The sequence below is a fragment of the Schistocerca gregaria genome, chromosome 2 (assembly GCF_023897955.1).
Source record: "Schistocerca gregaria isolate iqSchGreg1 chromosome 2, iqSchGreg1.2, whole genome shotgun sequence".
Taxonomy (NCBI): domain Eukaryota; kingdom Metazoa; phylum Arthropoda; class Insecta; order Orthoptera; family Acrididae; genus Schistocerca; species Schistocerca gregaria.
Genome location: NC_064921.1, coordinates 961,384,610 through 961,403,528, shown reverse-complemented (window position 1 = coordinate 961,403,528; position 18,919 = coordinate 961,384,610). Strand labels below are relative to the sequence as shown.

The 18,919-nt window shown below is 40.3% G+C and overlaps 1 protein-coding gene across 1 annotated transcript in view; it reads right to left on the bottom strand.

The window, feature by feature from the left end:
• Positions 1-18,919, bottom strand: part of LOC126335440 (protein FAN-like) — a 185,014-nt gene that overhangs the window by 110,184 nt on the left and 55,911 nt on the right. The window contains exons 7-8 of the mRNA XM_049998722.1: positions 9,387-9,589; positions 9,130-9,292 (exon numbers count right to left, since the gene is read on the bottom strand). Of these exons, the coding sequence (XP_049854679.1) occupies positions 9,130-9,292; positions 9,387-9,589 (366 nt within the window). The remainder of the gene's footprint in view (positions 1-9,129; positions 9,293-9,386; positions 9,590-18,919) is intronic.

Here is an 18,919-nt window from a genome sequence, read left to right as displayed (position 1 = left end):
ATAGTGCGAATGTGTTTCAAATGTCTGTGAGTCATGTAACTGAGGCGAGATGCGAGGACCAACTTGGTGTTCACCTAATGGGATGTGGAAAACCGCCTAAAAATCACATCCAAGCTGACCGGCACACCGGCCCACATCGTTAATCCACTGGGCGGATTCGATCTGGGGCTGGCACACCTACCCGAGTCCAGGAAGCAGCACATTAGCGCTCTCGGCTAACCTGGTGGGTTTTGTAATTTCTTTACTACCTGCACCTATAAATAGGCTTCATGCGTAAAGTCACAGACAGCCATGGTTGAGCAGTCAAGATATAAGGTTTCTATTTTAGTCAGTCTGCATTCAGTATTGGTTAATTGAAGTTATATGTCAGTCCGCAGGCATCCACAAATCCAAGAGGGAAGTTACTATGTTATTTGTACGTGTTGCCACAGTGGATTTTTTTAAACTACTCATAGACCGTGAGCATTACTAAACTGTCTTATACACAGTATATCAAAGTTACTAACTAAAAGTAGATCATTGTGTGTTTAATGCAACAAGTGTCAATAAGATAAAAGTACACTTGATGGTGTTGTATTAAATCATTATTAATTGTTTAAAGAACCTCTTAATCATTGGAAGAAGATTGATGAAGATGAAAACGTATAATACTTATGAGGCACAAAACAGATCAGTAAACTTTACGGCTAGTGGACGATTGGGCCACGGAGATTGACATCTCAAACAGGTAAAGTGCTGGAAGGTGGATCAGCTACAGCACATTTCAGATGAGATACTGCTTTGGATTTGGGGAAAAGAAAGGTAAAGATGTGAAAATCATGGACATGGACGCATCTGTTCAAGCTGATTTATTATAAGTAGAATGATGAACAGCCAAGCAATCTAGTATGAGAATAGGTACACTTTGGCAATGGCGAGTCACGTGGTTCATCAAGTGGTTAGTTAAAATATGGAGCATGGGAAGAAGGACCTCTTAAGTGCCTATGTGTATACTGTAACTAGTCTAGTCTTTTCTACATGGTCCCTTTGGTAGGGATATCTTGTGGATTGTAATATATTCCTAGATTCATCACTTAATACTGGTTGTCCAAATATCGTAAGCAGGCCTCTGTGGGGCAGCTGACATCAATGGTCTGCCATTTCAAGGTTTTTCAGCATGTCCTTGACATTTGTCCATGAGTCAATGTAATCTTTGAACATTTGTGCTGCCTCCATTGTATATGTGCAACATTCCCTATTAGTTCTACTCGGTATTGGCTCCAGCCACAAGAGCAATATCTCCTATGATGGGTCACACCAGTGTCCGTAGATATACTGCATTTTCCCAATGCCCAGCAAATGAACCGAAGTCAGCCACCTGTTCTGCCCATGACTGAACCTACATGATATATGGGTTGACTGATTCCAATTGAGACTCACTCATATTGCAGTCATAGGATATTAAGTTTTTGCATTTTGTAAAGTGCATTTGCAAGAAGTTACTATTAATATTAACTTCCAGGTCATTAACATTAATATTAACTTCCAGGTCATTAACAAACAACATGAACAACAAGAGTTCCACAAACTTTCCTGGAGCATCCTTAAGTTACTTCTTAATCCACTGATGACTCCCCATCTAACATAACACTTTTTCCCCTCCTCACCAAAAATTCCTAAATTCAATCATATACTCAATTTGATATCTCATATGAACTTAGTTTCATTAATAAACATTAGTTTGGTACCAAGTCAAGTGCTGTTTGGAAGTCAATAAATAAATCCTGTAGCCACCTGGCTGAATTGGTCCATGGCTTTCAGAATGTCATCTGAGAAACGTGCAAGTTGGGTTTCTGAAATCCATGCTGGCTGATATTAATGTAATTACCTCTCCTCAGTGCCAGTACAGTACCGGCAACATTGTATGGGAAGCAAATGTCAATATGAAATGGATAATAGCGAACAAATGGCGGTAATGATAGTGGTTATACATTTAATATTAACAGATTTTTAAAAAATCTGCTCACCAAGTGGTGATGTGAGAAAACAGCTATAAAATTTATGGAAATTTGCAAGCTTTTGGAGCCAGTGCTCTTTCTGGAAGGACTAAAGGAAAGGGATAAGTCTGAGGTATCTTTTCATCCTGTTCAGCAGTCTCTGCTGATAAGGGGTTCTGGGTGACTTCTCCATAACCCTCCCTAATTCCTAAACCTCACCAGTCATTTTTCTCCACTCTTTTCCCTCTCCCTTCAACCCTTCCACCAGAAAAAGAAGCTACAGGTGTCCATGTCAAAAATCCAGATTATGGGGATGTTATCAATGAATCTGAACCAGACATGGAAATGATTGTAAGGAAGATACTTTTATTTTAATTTGAGCACAGGTTAGGCTGTTCATTTATTCAACCACTAATCAATCCTTGCATTCTGTTGACACCAGCAGGGAGGAGAATCTGCTATAATTTTGAAAGAGTGGAAAAGTTGCACTGAGAATGTGGTACTATAAACTTATTATTTATGCTGCAATGTTGTTAACAATAAAACTATTCACAATATGTTAATCAAGAGAATTTCTCCGATTTCATTGCCATTTAAAATGAACATGAACTAACATTGCAATACACAGTAGAGATGCTACCTTAGAAAAATTCTATTGCTTTTGTCATTAAACAAATCAGTTGTTGTGGAGGTTAAAGGTACGGCTTCAGTTGTAAGATTCATTTTATTATTCAGTAATTAAAGTACTGAATAACAAAAAGAACCTTACAACTGAAGAGGTACCTTCAAACTCTACTATAATGTTCAGTTTCAGATGTATCTCCAGCAGGACTGTTCTTCCCACCCACTGTGGTCTTAACAGTTATTAAGAATCTCAATATTTGTCTACAGATTATTTATTTATTGTTCCGTTGGACCAAATTAAGGAGAAGTCTCCATGGTCATGGAACAAGTCAATACATGAAATTATAACACGATATTAGAAACAGATAAAATGAAATATAAAAAAAAATATTCAGGTGACAAGTCGTAAGTTTAAATAAAGAAAATCAACAATGTAACACTGGAATTTGCTTAATTTTTTAGCTCTTCAAGGAGCTCCTCGACAGAATAGAAGGAGTGAGCCACGAGGAAGTTTAGACTTAAAAGAGTATGGGCTACTGTTAAGATTTTTGAGTTCTTGTGGTAGCTTATTGAAAATGGATGCAGCAGAATACTGAACTCCTTTCTGCACAAGAGTCAAGGAAGTGCATTCCACATGCAGATTGATTTCTGCCTAGTATTAACTGAGTGAAAGCTGCTAACTCTTGGGAATAGGCTAATATTGCTAACAAAAAACGACATTAAGGAAAATATTTACTGTGAGGGCAATGTCAGAATTCCCAGACTATTGAACAGAGGTCGACAAGAGGTTCTCGAACATGTTGTTGTTGTGGTCTTCAGTCCTGAGACTGGTTTGATGAAGCTCTCCATGCTACTCTATCCTGTGCAAGCCTCTTCATCTCCCAGTACCCACTGCAATCTACATCCTTCTGAATCTGCGTAGTGTAGTCATCTCTTGGTCTCCCTCAATGATTTTTAACCTCAACGCTGCCCTCCAATACTAAATTGGTGATCCCTTGATGCCTCAGAACATGTCCTACCAACCGATCCCTTCTTCTGGTCAAGTTGTGCCACAAACTTCTCTTCTCCCTAATCATATTCAATACTTCCTCATTAGTTATGTGATCTACCCATCTAATCTTCAGCATTCTTCTGTAGCACCACATTTCGAAAGCTTCTATTCTCTTCTTGTCCAAACTATTTATCGTCCATGTTTCACTTCCATACATGGCTACACTCCTTTACAAATACTTTCAGAAATGTCTTCCTGACACTTAAATCTATACTCAATGTTAAAAATTTTCTCTTCTTCAGAAACGCTTTCCTTGCCATTGCCAGTTTACATTTTATATCCTCTCTACTTCGACCATCATCAGTTATTTTGCTCCCCAAATAGCAAAACTCAATTACTGCTTTAAGTGTCTCATTTCCTAATCTAATGCCCTCAACATCACCTGACTTAATTCGACTACATTCCATTATCCTCGTTTTGCTTTTGTTGATGTTCATCTTATATCCTCCTTTCAAGACACTATCCATTCTGTTCAACTGCTCTTCCAAGTCCTTTGCTGTCTCTGACAGAATTACAATGTCATCGGCGAATCTCAAAGTTTTTATTTCTTCTCCATGGATTTTCATACCTACTCCGAACTTTTCTTTTGTTACCTTCACTGCTTGCTCAATATGCAGATTGAATAACATCGGGGAGAGACTACAACCCTGTCTCACTCCCTTCCCAAACACTGCTTCCCTTTCATGTCCCTCGACTCTTATAACTGCCATATGGTTTCTGTACAAATTGTAAATAGCCTTTCGCTCCATGTATTTTACCCCTGCCACCTTCAGAATTTGAAAGAGAGTATTCCAATCAACATTGTCAAAAGCTTTCTCTAAGTCTACAAATGCTAGAAACGTAGGTTTGCCCTTCCTTAATCTAGCTTCTAAGATAAGTCGTAGGGTCAGTATTGCCTCAAGTGTTCCGACATTTCTATGGAATCCAAACTAATCTTCCCCGAGGTCGGATTCTACTAGTTTCTCCATTCGTCTGTCAAGAATTCGCGTTAGTAATTTGCAGCTGTCACTTATTAAACCGATAGTTCGGTAATTTTCACATCTGTCAACACCTGCTTTCTTTGGGATTGAAATTATTATATCCTTCTTGAAGTCTGAAGGTATTTCACCTGTCTCATACATCTTGCTCACCAGATGGTAGAGTTTTGTCAGGACTGGCTCTCCCAAGGCTGTCAGTAGTTCTAATGGAATGTTGTCTACTCCGGGGGCCTTGTTTCGACTCAGGTCTTTCAGTGCTCTGTCAAACTCTACAAGCAGTATCGTATCTCCCATTTCATCTTCATCTACATCCTCTTCCATTTCCATAATATTGTCCTCAAGTACATCGCCCATGTATAGACCCTCTATATCCTCCTTCCACCTTCCTGCCTTCCCTTCTTTGCTTAGAACTGGGTTTCCATCTGAGCTCTTGATGTTCATACAAGTAGTTCTCTTATCTCCAAAGGTCTCTTTAATTTTACTATAGGCAGTATCTATGTTAACCCTAGTGAGATAAGCCTCTACATCCTTACATTTGTCCTCTAGCCATCCCTGCTTAGCCATTTTGCACTTCCTGTCGATCTCATTTTTGAGATGTCTGTATTCCCTTTTGCCTGCTTCATTTACTGCATTTTTATATTTTCTCCTTTCATCAATTAAATTCAATATTTCTTCTGTTACCCAATGGTTTCTACTAGCCCTCGTCTTTTTACCTACTTGATCCTCTGCTGCCTTCACTACTTCATCCCTCAAAGCTACCCATTCTTTTTCTACTGTGTTTCTTCCCGCCATTCCTGTCAATTGCTCTCTTATGCTCTCCCTGAAACTCTGTACAACCTCTGGTTCTTTCAGCTTATCCAGGTCCCATCTCCTTAAATTTCCACCTTTTTGCAGTTTCTTCAGTTTTAATCTACAGGTCATAACCAATAGATTGTGGTCAGAGTCCACATCTGCCCCTGGAAATGTCTTGAATTGATTTCTGCCTAGTATTAACATCTACATCTACATCTACATCCATACTCCACAAGCCACCTGACGGTGTGTGGCGAAGGGTACCCTGAGTACCTCTATCGGTTCTCCCTTCTATTTCAGTCTCGTATTGTACGTGGAAAGAAGGACTGTCAGTATGCTTCTGTGTGGGTTCTAATCTCTCTGATTTTATCCTCATGGTCTCTTCGCGAGATATACGTAGGAGGGAGCAATATACTGCTTGACTCTTCGGTGAAGGTATGTTCTCAAAACTTTAACAAAAGTCCGTACCGAGCTACTGAGCGTCTCTCCTGCAGAGTCTTCCACTGGAGTTTATCTATCATCTCCGTAACGCTTTCGCAATTACTAAATGATCCTGTAACGAAGCGCGCTGCTCTCCGTTGGATCTTCTCTATCTCTTCTATCAACCCTACCTGGTGCGGATCCCACACTGCTGAGCAGTATTCAAGCATTGGGCGAACAAGCGTACTGTAACCTACTTCCTTTGTTGTCGGATTGCATTTCCTTAGGATTCTTCCAATGAATCTCAGTCTGGCATCTGCTTTACCGACAATCAACTTTATATGATCATTCCATTTTAAATCACTCCTAATGCGTACTCCCAGATAATTTATGGAATTAACTGCTTCCAGTTGCTGACGAGCTATTTTATAGCTAAATGATAAGGGACCTATCTTTCTATGTATTCGCATCACATTACACTTGTCTACATTGAGATTCAATTGCCATTCCGTGCACCATGCGTCAATTCGCTGCAGATCCTTCTGCATTTCAGTACAATTTTCCATTGTTGCAACCTCTCGATACACCACAGCATCATCTGCAAAAAGCCTCAGTGAACTTCGGATATCATCCACCAGGTCATTCATGTATATTGTGAATAGCAACGGTCCTATGACACTCCCCTGCGGCACACCTGAAATCACTCTTACTGAGTGAAAGCTGCTAACTCTTGGGAATAGGCTAATATTGCTAACAAAAAACGACATTAAGGAAAATATATACTGTGAGGGCAATGTCTGAATTCCCAGACTATTGAATAGAGGTCGACAAGAGGTTCTCGAACATACACCACATATAACTCGAACAGCCCATTTTTGAGCCAAAAATACCCTTTTTGAATCAGAAGAATTACCCCAAAAAATAATACCATATGACATAAGCGTATAAAATATGCAAAGTAGACTACTTTTCGTGTTGAAGTGTCACTTATTTCAGATACTGTTCTAATGATAAATAAAGCAGCATTTAGTTTCTGAACAAGATCCTGGACATGAGCTTTCCACAACAGTTTACTATCTATCCGAATGCCTAGGAACTTGAACTGTTCCATCCACTTATAATATGCCCATTCTCTCTGATCAAAATATCGGTTCTTGTTGAATTGTGAGTTAGAAACTGTAAAAACTGAGTCTTACTGTGATTTAGCATCAAATTATTTTCCACAAGCCACGAACTTATTTCATGAACTACATTATTTGATACTGTTTCAATATTACACACAATATCCTTCACTATCAAGATGGGGTCATCAGCAAACAGAAATATTTTTGAATCACCTGTAATACTAGAAGGCATATCATTTATATAAATAAGAAACAGCAGTGGCCCCAGCATCAACCCTTGGGGAATTCCCCACTTAACAGTGCCCCATTGCGACTGAACATCACTACCACTCTCAATATTGCGCATTCTGCTTTTGTTCTTAAAGTAAGAGGCGAACCAATTGTAAGCTACTCCCCTTACTCCATAATGGTCCAACATCTGCAGCAATATTTTGTGGTCAACACAGTCAAAATCCTTTGTTAAATCAAAGAAAACACTTAGCATTCGCAACCTTTTATTTAATCCGTCCAAAACCTCACAGAGAAAAGAGAATATAGCATTTTCAGTTGTTAAACCATTTCTAAAACCAAACTGAACATTTGACAGCAAATTATGTGAATTTAAATGCTCCAGTAACCTTGTACATACAACCTTCTCAATATCTTTAGCAAACACCGATGGCATAGAAATAGGTCTAAAACTGTCAACATTATCCCTGTCTCCCTTTTTATAAAGTGGCTTCACTACCGAGTACTTTAATTGGTCAGGAAACTGACCACTCCTAAAGGAAAAGTTACAGATAGGCTAAGTACTGGGCTAACATACATAGAACAATACTTCAGTATTCTGCTAGATACCCCGTTGTATCCATGAGAGTTCTTGGTCTTTAGTGATTTACTTATTAACTCAATCTCCCTCTTGTCAGTATCATGGAGGAGCATTTCAGGTAACAGTCTTGGAACACTTTTTTTCTAAGAGCACTATGTTATTCCCTGTTGGGACTAGGTTTCTATTTAGTTCACCTGCTATATTCAGAAAGTGATTATTAAATACTGTACATATATGCGACTTATCAGTAACATGGACATTCCCACTACGCACTCATTCTATATCCTCGACCTGACTCTGCAGTCCAGCCACTTCCTTTACGACTGACCATATGGTTTTAATTTTATCCTGAGTTTTAGCTATTCTATCTGCATACCACATACTTTTTGCCTTCCTAACAACATTTTTAAGCACCTTACAATACTGTTTTTAATGGGCTGCTGCATTTAGATTTTGACTGTTTCTAACGTTTTGATATAATTGCCACTTTGTTCTACAAGATATTCTTATCCCTCTAGTCAGTCACCCAGGCTGCCTGTTTGTGCTAGTACCCTGTTTTGAACGTTCTAACGGAAAGCAACTTTCAAAGAATATTTGAAAAGAAAATTTGAATTTTGTTATATTCTACTTTTTTTCCATTTCTCAGAATACTGAAATGTATTCAAAGTCCAAAAATTCAGGTAATTCATAGAACTTCCCAACAGGATATAGTTTTAAATTGATACAAAATTTTAAAAAAGCACAATTACCTCTCTTCATTCTTCACACAATGGACACAGATAGCAACACTGACTTTCTTGAGGAACTAGAGACTTAATTACACACACCAGTATTATTGTGTTGCACACAGGTTACGCAGTATAATGATATGTTTTCATAACACTGATTTATCAGAGTGGGTGAGGGTAGAGAAGATGTGGGGAGAGAGGGGAGGGTTAGGGAAGGCTGACTGATTGCTCAGAGGGAGGCAGCAGGTGAATGAGATAGGAACGTGGGAGGGATAGGTAGCAGTACAGCCTCCTCTTGGGCAGTTAGCCATCCTTCCCCAACCCTTTTTCCCATTCCCTGTCTCTTCTCTGCCCCAATCAGCCGTTCCACCTGACAGGTGTGTGTGTGTGTGTGTGTGTGTGTGTGTGTGTGTGAGAGAGAGAGAGAGAGAGAGAGAGAGAGAGAGAGAGAGAGAGAGAGAGATGTCCATATGAAGGGCCATTGACAAACTGTGGCAAAGAAACAGATGGACCACCCCATAGCTGAGCATGCTTCTCAACCCGACGTCCTTCATTTCAGCTTCCAGAGGGTTTCTGTCATGCGTAAGCAAGTGTACAGATAGAGTTTGAAGCTGCTTTCCATGACTCACCTTCAGTTTTTCTAATCTTGACTCATTAAGAGCCCCAATGGGCTTTGACAGATCTCTGTAAGACTTTGGATCTGTGAGATCTAAGTCTGAAGAAGTGTAGTCTGCAATGATCCACGGAAAAACTGGATACTGAGTCAAATCATTGAATGTTCTGTCACCCAAGCTGTAACAAAAAATTAAAACAGTTTTATACAAATTCATAAAAACATCAGCTCTTCATAAAGGAGAATACTAAAGAAATGATGTTTCTAATATACCTATTCAGATATAATAAGTAGTCAAAGTTAGAAAGAACTCCATTCTGCCACTGCAAAGTCATCATTTCTTGGTCTGTGTTGTCCAAATGCAATGCTGACTGAGCAAGTAACTCACTATGTAAGTTGTCTCTATCTGATGCATTTTTCAGGCACAAGTAAAGGTGATTAACGTGACTACAGTTGTCACAGTAGATTTCCAGACCCTTGAAAAAATATTATGAAAATTAATGTAATTAATCCATTCTCCCTAAACATAAATGTTCACGAGTTATTTAAAATTTAAAGCTGGTACTTTTGAATTCTGATCTATCTGTATGCATGTCGGTGAGCTGAAATTTTGTGAATCGTTCACTATTATCATCATTGTAGATACACATACAGAAAAAATTAATAAACTTCTGAGATGCAGCACTCTCTCCACAAATTTCATTGTGTAGTTACCTTTCAGTAACTTAGATATATCTCAAACGTTTTAGCTGTTCATATTCTGTTAACAAATATCAAAGCATATACTTTACAAGTGGTGGCAGGGAAACACACACAAGCTTTTGGAGCCAGTGGTTCCTTCTTCTGGCACGAGAGTTGAAGGGGAAGGAAGAGGGGTGAAGGAAAAGGACTGGAGAGGTTTTGGGAAAGGGATACAGTTCAGGGAAGTCACCCAGATCCCCAAGTCAGGGGATACTTACCGGACGGGAGAGACAAAAGCTGCCGTCCCCTGACTCAGGGTTCTGAGTGACTTCTCTGAACTGTACCCCTTTGTGTGTGTGTTTCCCCCGCCGCTGCTTAGTGACTAGATCTTTTTCTCTATCCATTTACATTATATATTAAAAACAAAGGTTCCAAGACTTACCAAGCGGGAAAGCGCCGGCAGACAGGCACAATGAACAAAACACACACACACACACAGAATTACTAGCTTTCGCAACCGATGGTTGCTTCTTCAGGAAGGAGAAGGAAAGACGAAAGGATGTGGGTTTTAAGGGAGAGGGTAAGGAGTCATTCTAATCCTGGGAGCGGAAAGACTTCCCTTAGGGGGAAAAAAAGGACAGGTGTACACTCGCGCGCACACACACACACACACACACACACACACACACACACACACACATCCATCCATCCGCGCACACACACAGACACAAGCAGACATATTTAAAGGCAATATGTCTGCTTGTGTCTGTGTATGTGCGGATGGATGTGTGTGTGTGTGTGTGTGTGTGTGTGTGTGTGTGTGTGTGTGTGTGTGTGTACACCTGTCCTTTTTTTCCCCCTAAGGGAAGTCTTTCCGCTCCCAGGATTGGAATGACTCCTTACCCTCTCCCTTAAAACCCACATCCTTTCGTCTTTCCCTCTCCTTCCTGAAGAAGCAACCATCGGTTGCGAAAGCTAGTAATTCTGTGTGTGTGTGTGTGTGTGTGTGTGTGTGTGTGTGTGTGTGTGTGTGTTGTTCATTGTGCCTGTCTGCCAGCGCTTTCCCGCTTGGTAAGTCTTGGAATCTTTGTTTTTAATATATTTTTCCCATGTGGAAGTTTCTTTCTATTTTATTTACATTTACATTATATAATCAATAACTGATTATTTTCATTGTTCTAGTAGAGAATATACTTGAAATATATGTGAGGAGCTTATAATGACTGAAGAAAATTGCAGCAAGACTAAAAGGAACCACAAAAAGAACATTGAGTTTTCTCAACTTTTCAACTCAAATCTCTTCTTCCATACAACAAAGGGAAAGAGATGTGTTATGAAACACTAGATACTAGGTAGTAGACTCTAAGTGTCTAATTGTAGCTAAAACTACCACAGCTGGAATAACTAATAACAATAATTATAAAAATAATAATTTTATGCTGTAACTGCAGTCTTGTAGCTTCTGTGAATTATTGGATGAACACTGATCAGCATCTTTCCATTTTCAGTAATAAAAGCAAGAAACAAAAGAGTGAAAGCCATGCTCACAAAAATTGTTCAGTTTATGATCAGACAGATATAAACATAGGCAAGTGTAGTGGATTCCTGTACTTTTCAAACTTGCAGTACATTGTATGAAAAGCAGGCTGAGATTTATTTTATTTATTTCTTGAAATACATATTCCATAGATCCATTTTTGCGTATTAATGCATGAGTGTGGAATGAGTTAAAACATTTAATTCAATATTACATTTGTTTCCATCTGGACAATAAACAAAGATTAAGAATATAAATTGAAAATAATAATGAAGTAACACAATTAGTAAATTCAAATTACACTCACAAACAGAGGTTAAGATATAATTTTAAGATCTTATCTAAACAATTTTTTAAGGAGTGAAAGTGAGCATCTTCTTGACTTGGAGATCACCAGTTAATCTAATGAAAGCAGCAAAATATATTGTATCAGGAATACACAGTAATACATGGTAAATAAACTTAGCTGTCTTTACTATAGACTTCTTCTAGAGGACAGAAACTTTTTTCAAGCAGAATTCCTTTAGCATACTTTTAAATGGTATATTATTACCTTGTATACTCTTAATATGATTTGGAAGTGCACTGAAGATTTTTGTGCTTGTGTATTTTACACTTTTTTGCACCAGAGACTAATTTTTCAGGTCACAGTGTACATCAAATTTCCTTCTTATGTTATGATGACAGTATGTTTCATTTGTTTCATATTGAAAAGGATTGTGAAGCATGAATGTCATGATTGAAAAGAGATGTTGTGAAGTAGTGGTTAGTGTGGTTAGTATTCCTATTTTCTTAAAAGGGTTGCGATACAAGGTTCCTGGAAGCACTCCACACAAAATTCAGACAACCTTTATCTGACATGTGAAGACTTTTTTCAACAGTGATTAATTGCTCGAGAATTATTCCATAAGACATAAGTGAGTGGGAGTAGCCAAAGTAAGCAGACTTTGAGACATTGATGTCTCCAATTTTGGCGACTGTTTATCTCCTGTGGGCTTTTGTGACGAGAATGGAAATGAATGTAATTGGTTTTGCTGAGATTTATTGATACAGAATTTACTGTGAACCAACTCATAACAACCTCAAGTAATTGGTTGGCATTTATTTCTAGGTCAGAGGATGTCTTAATGTCTACCGCAGTACTTCTGCAAACATTGTAAAGTTGCTTGCTTTGTTTGAGGACAAAGGTAGGTCATTGATACATATGACAAATGGCGGGGGACCAAGGACAGAACCTTGTGGAGCACCATAATTTATTGTTCCCCAGTCAGACTCTAACCCTCCTACCTCCATACTGTTACAATCTAACACTATTTTCTGTCGTCTGCCCTGTAAGTAGGACTTGAGCCAGCTGACCATTTCTCCTCGGAGTCCATAGTGACATCCTTTCTCTATAAGTATTCTATGATTGACACAGTTGAAGGCCTTAGACAGAGAGTAAAATATGCCCACAGACAATGTCTTCTTGTCAAGGCATTCCAAAATATTACTGTAAATGAAAATATAGCTTCACTTGTAGAGACACCTTCTCTGAATCCAAACTGGTTTTCACTAATTATTGCAAAGTTTTCAAGGTGACTGACTATTTTAGCAAATATTATTTTTTTTGAGGACCTTAGAAAATGTATTCAAAAGTGTCATTATATAACATACTTTAAAACATAAACTATCAAACCGTTGTTTCAGCTGTATTACAACAACCTTTCTCAGAGGAAGACTGGTTTTGAAGGAGCAATGGTGCCCCTATTTATTGCAAACAATTGGTGTCCATACATCACATTTGTGAATCTTTATTGGGCCTACAATAAAATAGGCTAGTCATGGTCAGAGGGACTATCCAGCTTGTCAATTATTAGCATCTGTCTGCTGACGGGCATAATTTCTTCCTGGTGTGTGATGAAATGCACTGACAGTTTCTCTATAGCTGTTTGTTTAGATTTTCATGTCTGTGTCTGGCAGGGCTTCTGTCCCATGACCACTTGAGGTCTGTCAAACCAATCTTCTCTTTTGATGTTGTCAGGCTGCTTAATAATTTCAATTGCATCTCATATTTTGCATTAACGCATTCTTGACACTTTTGGCAGTACACAGGCTTCCTGAACGATACATTGTCCACAATCAGGGTCATGTTACTCTATCGCCAATTTATTGCGCTGTGCTAATAAAATGTAGCATTCACATTTTGTTACTCATGTGCTACTAGTCTCCCTGTCTCACCTACTTAGGCAGCTTCACACTCACAATATAGCTCGTATACTCTGGCAGAATTAAGATTGTTCACTGCATCCATGGTGGAGCCTATCATGCTGTGGATCTGCATCTACATCTACATTTATACTCCGCAAGCCACCCAACCGTGTGTGGTGGAGGGCACTTTACGTGCCACTGTCATTACCTCCCTTTTCTGTTCCAGTCGCGTATGGTTCGCGGGAACGACTGTCTGAAAGCCTCCGTGCGCACTCGAATGTCTCTAATTTTACATTCGTGATCTCCTCGGGAGGTATAAGCAGGGGGAAGCAATATATTCAATACCTCATCCAGAAACACACCCTCTCTAAATCTGGCGAGCAAGCTACACCACGATGCAGAGCGCCTCTCTTGCAGAGTCTGCCACTTGGGTTTGCTAAACATCTCCGTAACGCTATCACGGTTACCAAATAACCCTGTGACAAAATGCGACGCTCTTCTTTGGATCTTCTCTATCTCCTCCGTCAACCTGATTTGGTACGGATCCCACACTGATAAGCAATACTCAAGTATAGGTCGAACGAGTGTTTTGTAAGCCACCTCCTTTGTTGATGGACTACATTTTCTAAGGACTCTCCCAATGAATCTCAACCTGGTACCCCCCTTACCAACAATTAATTTTATATGATCATTCCACTTCAAATCGTTCTGCACGCATACTCCCAGATATTTTACAGAAGTAACTGCTACTAGTGTTTGTTCTGCTATCATATAATCATACAATAAAGAATCCTTATTTCTATGTATTCGCAATACATTACATTTGTCTATGTTAAGGGTCAGTTGCCACTCCCTGCGCCAAGTGCCTATCTGCTGCAGATCTTACTGCATTTCGCTACAATTTTCTAATGCTGCAACTTCTCTGTATACTACAGCATCATCCGCGAAAAGCCGCATGGAACTTCCGATACTATCTGCTATTGAATTCCAGCATTATTGATGGAGGGCACCACAAACTTGTTAGACATTATAAGCCAGGTGTCCAGATACTTTTGATCGCACAGACTGGGTCAGAGAGAGTACCAGAAGCCATCCGACACAAATTGGTACCTGCATGCAGAGAGCACCATCACCCAGCTCAGAAATATTCTGTTCTGCTTGAACTGACCGCACATGCATGTAGGTTAAGTGATACTAATATTGAAGAAGAATTGAGAAAGCTATCTGGACACCTGGCTGAAAATGTCTAACAAGTTTGTGGTGCCCTCCATCAATAATGCTGGAATTCAATAGTAGATAGTGTCGGAAGTTCCATGTGGCTTTTCGCGGATGATGCTGTAGTATACAGAAAAGTTGCAGCATTAGAAAATTGTAGCGAAATGCAGTAAGATCTGCAGCGGATAGGCACTTGGTGCAGGGAGTGGCAACTGACCCTTAACATAGACAGTCTGTGACTGCTACGGAAAATTAGTTAAAAATGTCATTGGCAGAGAATGCTTCCTAACATTCACTAATACCTTTCACATATGGTAAGTGGACAAGTGGAAGCTTCTCTTCCTTGCCTCCTCTTTTCTTATTCCAGTTGGTCTTCGGTGCCTGTTGTTATCATACCCATTGCTGCGAAAGGTGTGGCATAGCTTCCTCAATTCTTCTTCAATATTAGTATCACTTAACGTACATGCATGGGCGGTCAGTGCATGTAGAACAGAATATTTCTGAGCTGGGTGATGGTGCTCTCTGCATGTAGGTACCAATTTGTGTCGGATGGCTTCTGGTACTCTCTCTGACCCAGTCTGCCATCAGTGGATATATACACTATCTGATCAAAAGTATCTAGACACCTGGCTGAAAATGTCTAACAAGTTTGTGGTGCCCTCCATCAATAATGCTGGAATTTAATATGGTGTTGGTCCACCCTTAGCCTTGATGACAGCTTCCACTCTCACAGGCGCAAGTCCAATCAGGTGCTGGAAGGTTTCTTGGGGAATGGCAGCCCATTCTTTACAGAGTACTGCACTGAGAAGAGGTACCGATGTCAGTCGGTGGTGCCTGGCATGAAGTTGCCATTCCAAAACATCCCGAAGGTGTTCTATAGGATTCAGGTCAGGACTCTGTGAATGCAGGGATGTTATTGTCGTGTAATCACTCCACCACAGGCCGTGCATTATGAACAGGTGCTCGATCATGTTGAAAGATGCAATCACCATCCCCAAAATGCATTTCAACAGTGGGAAGCAAGATGGTGGTTAAAACATCAATGTAGGCCTGTGCTGTGATAGTGCCATGCAAAACAACAAGGGATGCAAGCCCCCTCCACGAAAAACAAGACCACATCATAACACCACCACCTCCAAATTTTACTGTTGGCACTACACACACTGACAGATGAGGTACACTGGGCATTCGCCATACCCACACCCTGCCATCGGATTGCCACATTTTGTGCCGTGATTCGTCACTCCACACAAAGTTTTTCCACTGTTCAATCATCCAATGTTTACACTCCTTACATGAAGCAAGGTGTCATTTGGCATTTACCAGCATGATGTGTGGCGGCTTATGAGCAGCCACTCAACCATGAAATCCAAGTTTTCCCACCTCCCGCCAACTGTCATATAACTTGCAGCGGATCCTGATGCAGTTTGAAATTCCTGTGTGATGGTGTAGATAGATGTCTGCCTATTACACATTATAACCCTCTTCAACTGTTGGCTGTTGGTGGTCTCTGTCAGTCAACAGATGAGGTCAGCCTGCACACTTTTGTGCTGTACATGTCCCTTCATGTTTTCACTTCACTAACACATCGGGAACAGTGGACCTAGGGATGTTTACGAGTGTGGAAATCTCGCATACAGATGTATGACACCAGTGACACCCAATCAGCTGACCACGTTTGAAGTCTGTGAGTTCTGCGGAGAGACCCATTCCTCTCTCTAACAATGTCTAATGACTATTGAGGTCACTGATATGGAGTACCTGGCAGTAGGTGGCAGTACAATGCACCTGATATGAAAAACGTATGTTTCTCGGGGTGCCCGAATACTTCTGATCACATAGTGTGTACCAACACATCCAAAAATGAAAAAAAAAGTACTGTTGTTTTTGGTTGCATGCACAAAATTTATACTGTTACACAGGCTGTTTGAGTTCAGAAGAAACTCTCACTTCTGCTTCCCATTGTGGCCAGATAACATATGTATTGCCTACACACACTAGCCAGTATGGCAATCTTTCACTGCACGGCTCTCTTAGCAGTTCCATGTGTCCCTAGCTCGCAACAGCCGTCTGCCAAGGCAGTGAGTTTCTCTCTTTGTGTGTTACTTCCATCCCAAGCTGTCAATCCTAGTGTGTGACTGGAGATCTGCATACTACAGTCGCTGGCTACCAGTAGAGAACAATAGCTCGGTCTGTGGTGAGACTTCTGTTGACCTAGCCTCGACCAGCCTTCACCTTCTCCTCATGGCATCAACATCAGAACCTGCTCTGCACTCACACTGCTATGGACATGCCACACACAGGGCAACACGTAGTGTGAAGTTTTGAGAGAGACTCAGATTGCGCTGTTTCTACCCTGCTAAGCAGCTTGGCATGTTAATGGTGTTTTGAGCCATGTGTTATGCTGAAGACTATTAATTCCGTGCCTCACATTGGAATATCACTGTACTGGTGAAACTTGGGGATGGGACTAGCGACTTGCTCGGTGTCTGCCCTTTCAGTGCCAACCACACCGGCGAGTGACTTTGTTCAGAACTCATTTCGTGACTATTATGTGTGTGTGTTTGTAGTTGTATAGTCCATAATTAGCTGTGCTCTCTTGACCATGTGTGGACATTGTTCTTTGTGTGGCATCTACCACACCTTGTTCTACTATTTGCTAATCAACTTAGATGTTAGGTGAGGAAACATTCCTATACTGGTGACCCGACAATAGCCTTTCTGTCAATTTAATTTCCTATTTTGGCATGGTGTTGGCCACGTCATTCCATTAGCACTTGTTTCGACTCACGCAAGTGTACGCTCCACCAACAACTTCCATTTTTGTGCTAAAGATTTTACCATCTTTTGTGAAACATAGCAGTCCATGGCTTCCCTTCCGCCCAACCAATGCCTCATTGCACACAGCTGCTGATCTGGTGCTACATATCATCATCACTGAGCTGACCATGTACCTTGCGGAACTGGATCATAGCAATGCTGCCCTGCACTCACAAATTACAGCAACATGACCACCACCAGCCCAGCCTCTGATGGCAGACTTCATGCCAACACCCACACCGGCCCCTGCTTCTGCCATCTCTGCCAATGTCCCTCCCTGCCTCAACGTGCCAGTGCCCGTTGCCCTGCATGCCACCACCACTCCGTCTGGCTGTGCCATGGCTAACCTATTGCCTTTCAATCTACGGCGTTCACATCTGTGGATTTCCTTTCTCTGAGAATTACTTTGAACAATTAGTTCATGAGCCTACATGAATTGTAAATGACTGCAAAAACACACTTGACCTCTTAGCCACAAATATTCTTGATCTAATAGAGAGCATCATGACGGATACAGGGATTAGTGAACCCAAGGTCATTGTAGCGAGGCTCAAAACCATATCAACTAAAAATAAACGCATAATATATCTATTTAAAACAGCAGATAAAAATTCGCTTGATGCCTTCCTAAGAGAGATTCTCCATTCCTCCCAAACTAATTATGTAAGTGTATACCAGATATGGCTCAAATTCAAAGATACAGTATTGACAGCAATAGATGATTCATACCATGTAAGAGACAGGACTGATCCACCATGGTACACAAAACACTCAGAATACTGTTGCAGAAGCAACGAAAAAAGCATGCCAAATTCAGAAGAAGGCAAAATCCCCAAGACTGGCGAAGTTTCATGGAAGCTCGAAATTTAGTGCGGAGTCAATGCAAGATGCTTTTAATAGTTTCCACAATGAAACATTGTCTCAAAATATGGTAGAAAATCCAAAGAGATTCTGGTCATATGTAAAGTACACCAGTGGCAAAAAACTGTCAATACTGTCACTGCACAATAGCGATGGAAATGTTACCAATGATGGTGCAACTAAAGCGGAGTTACTAAATACAGTTTTCTATAATTCCATCAGGAAAGAAGATGAAGTAAATATTCTGAAATTCGAAACCAGAACAGCTGTTAACATGAGTGACATAAAAGCAGATATCTTAGGTGTTGCAAAATAACTCAAATCACTTAAAAAAAGGCAAGTTGTCCAGTCCAGATGGTACACCAATCAGGTTCCTTGCAGAGTATGCAGACATAATAGCACCTTTCTTAGCAATCATATACAGCCACTCACTTGATGAAAGGTCTGTTCATAAAGACTGGAAAGTAGCACAGGTCACACCAATATTCAAGAAAGGAAATAGGAG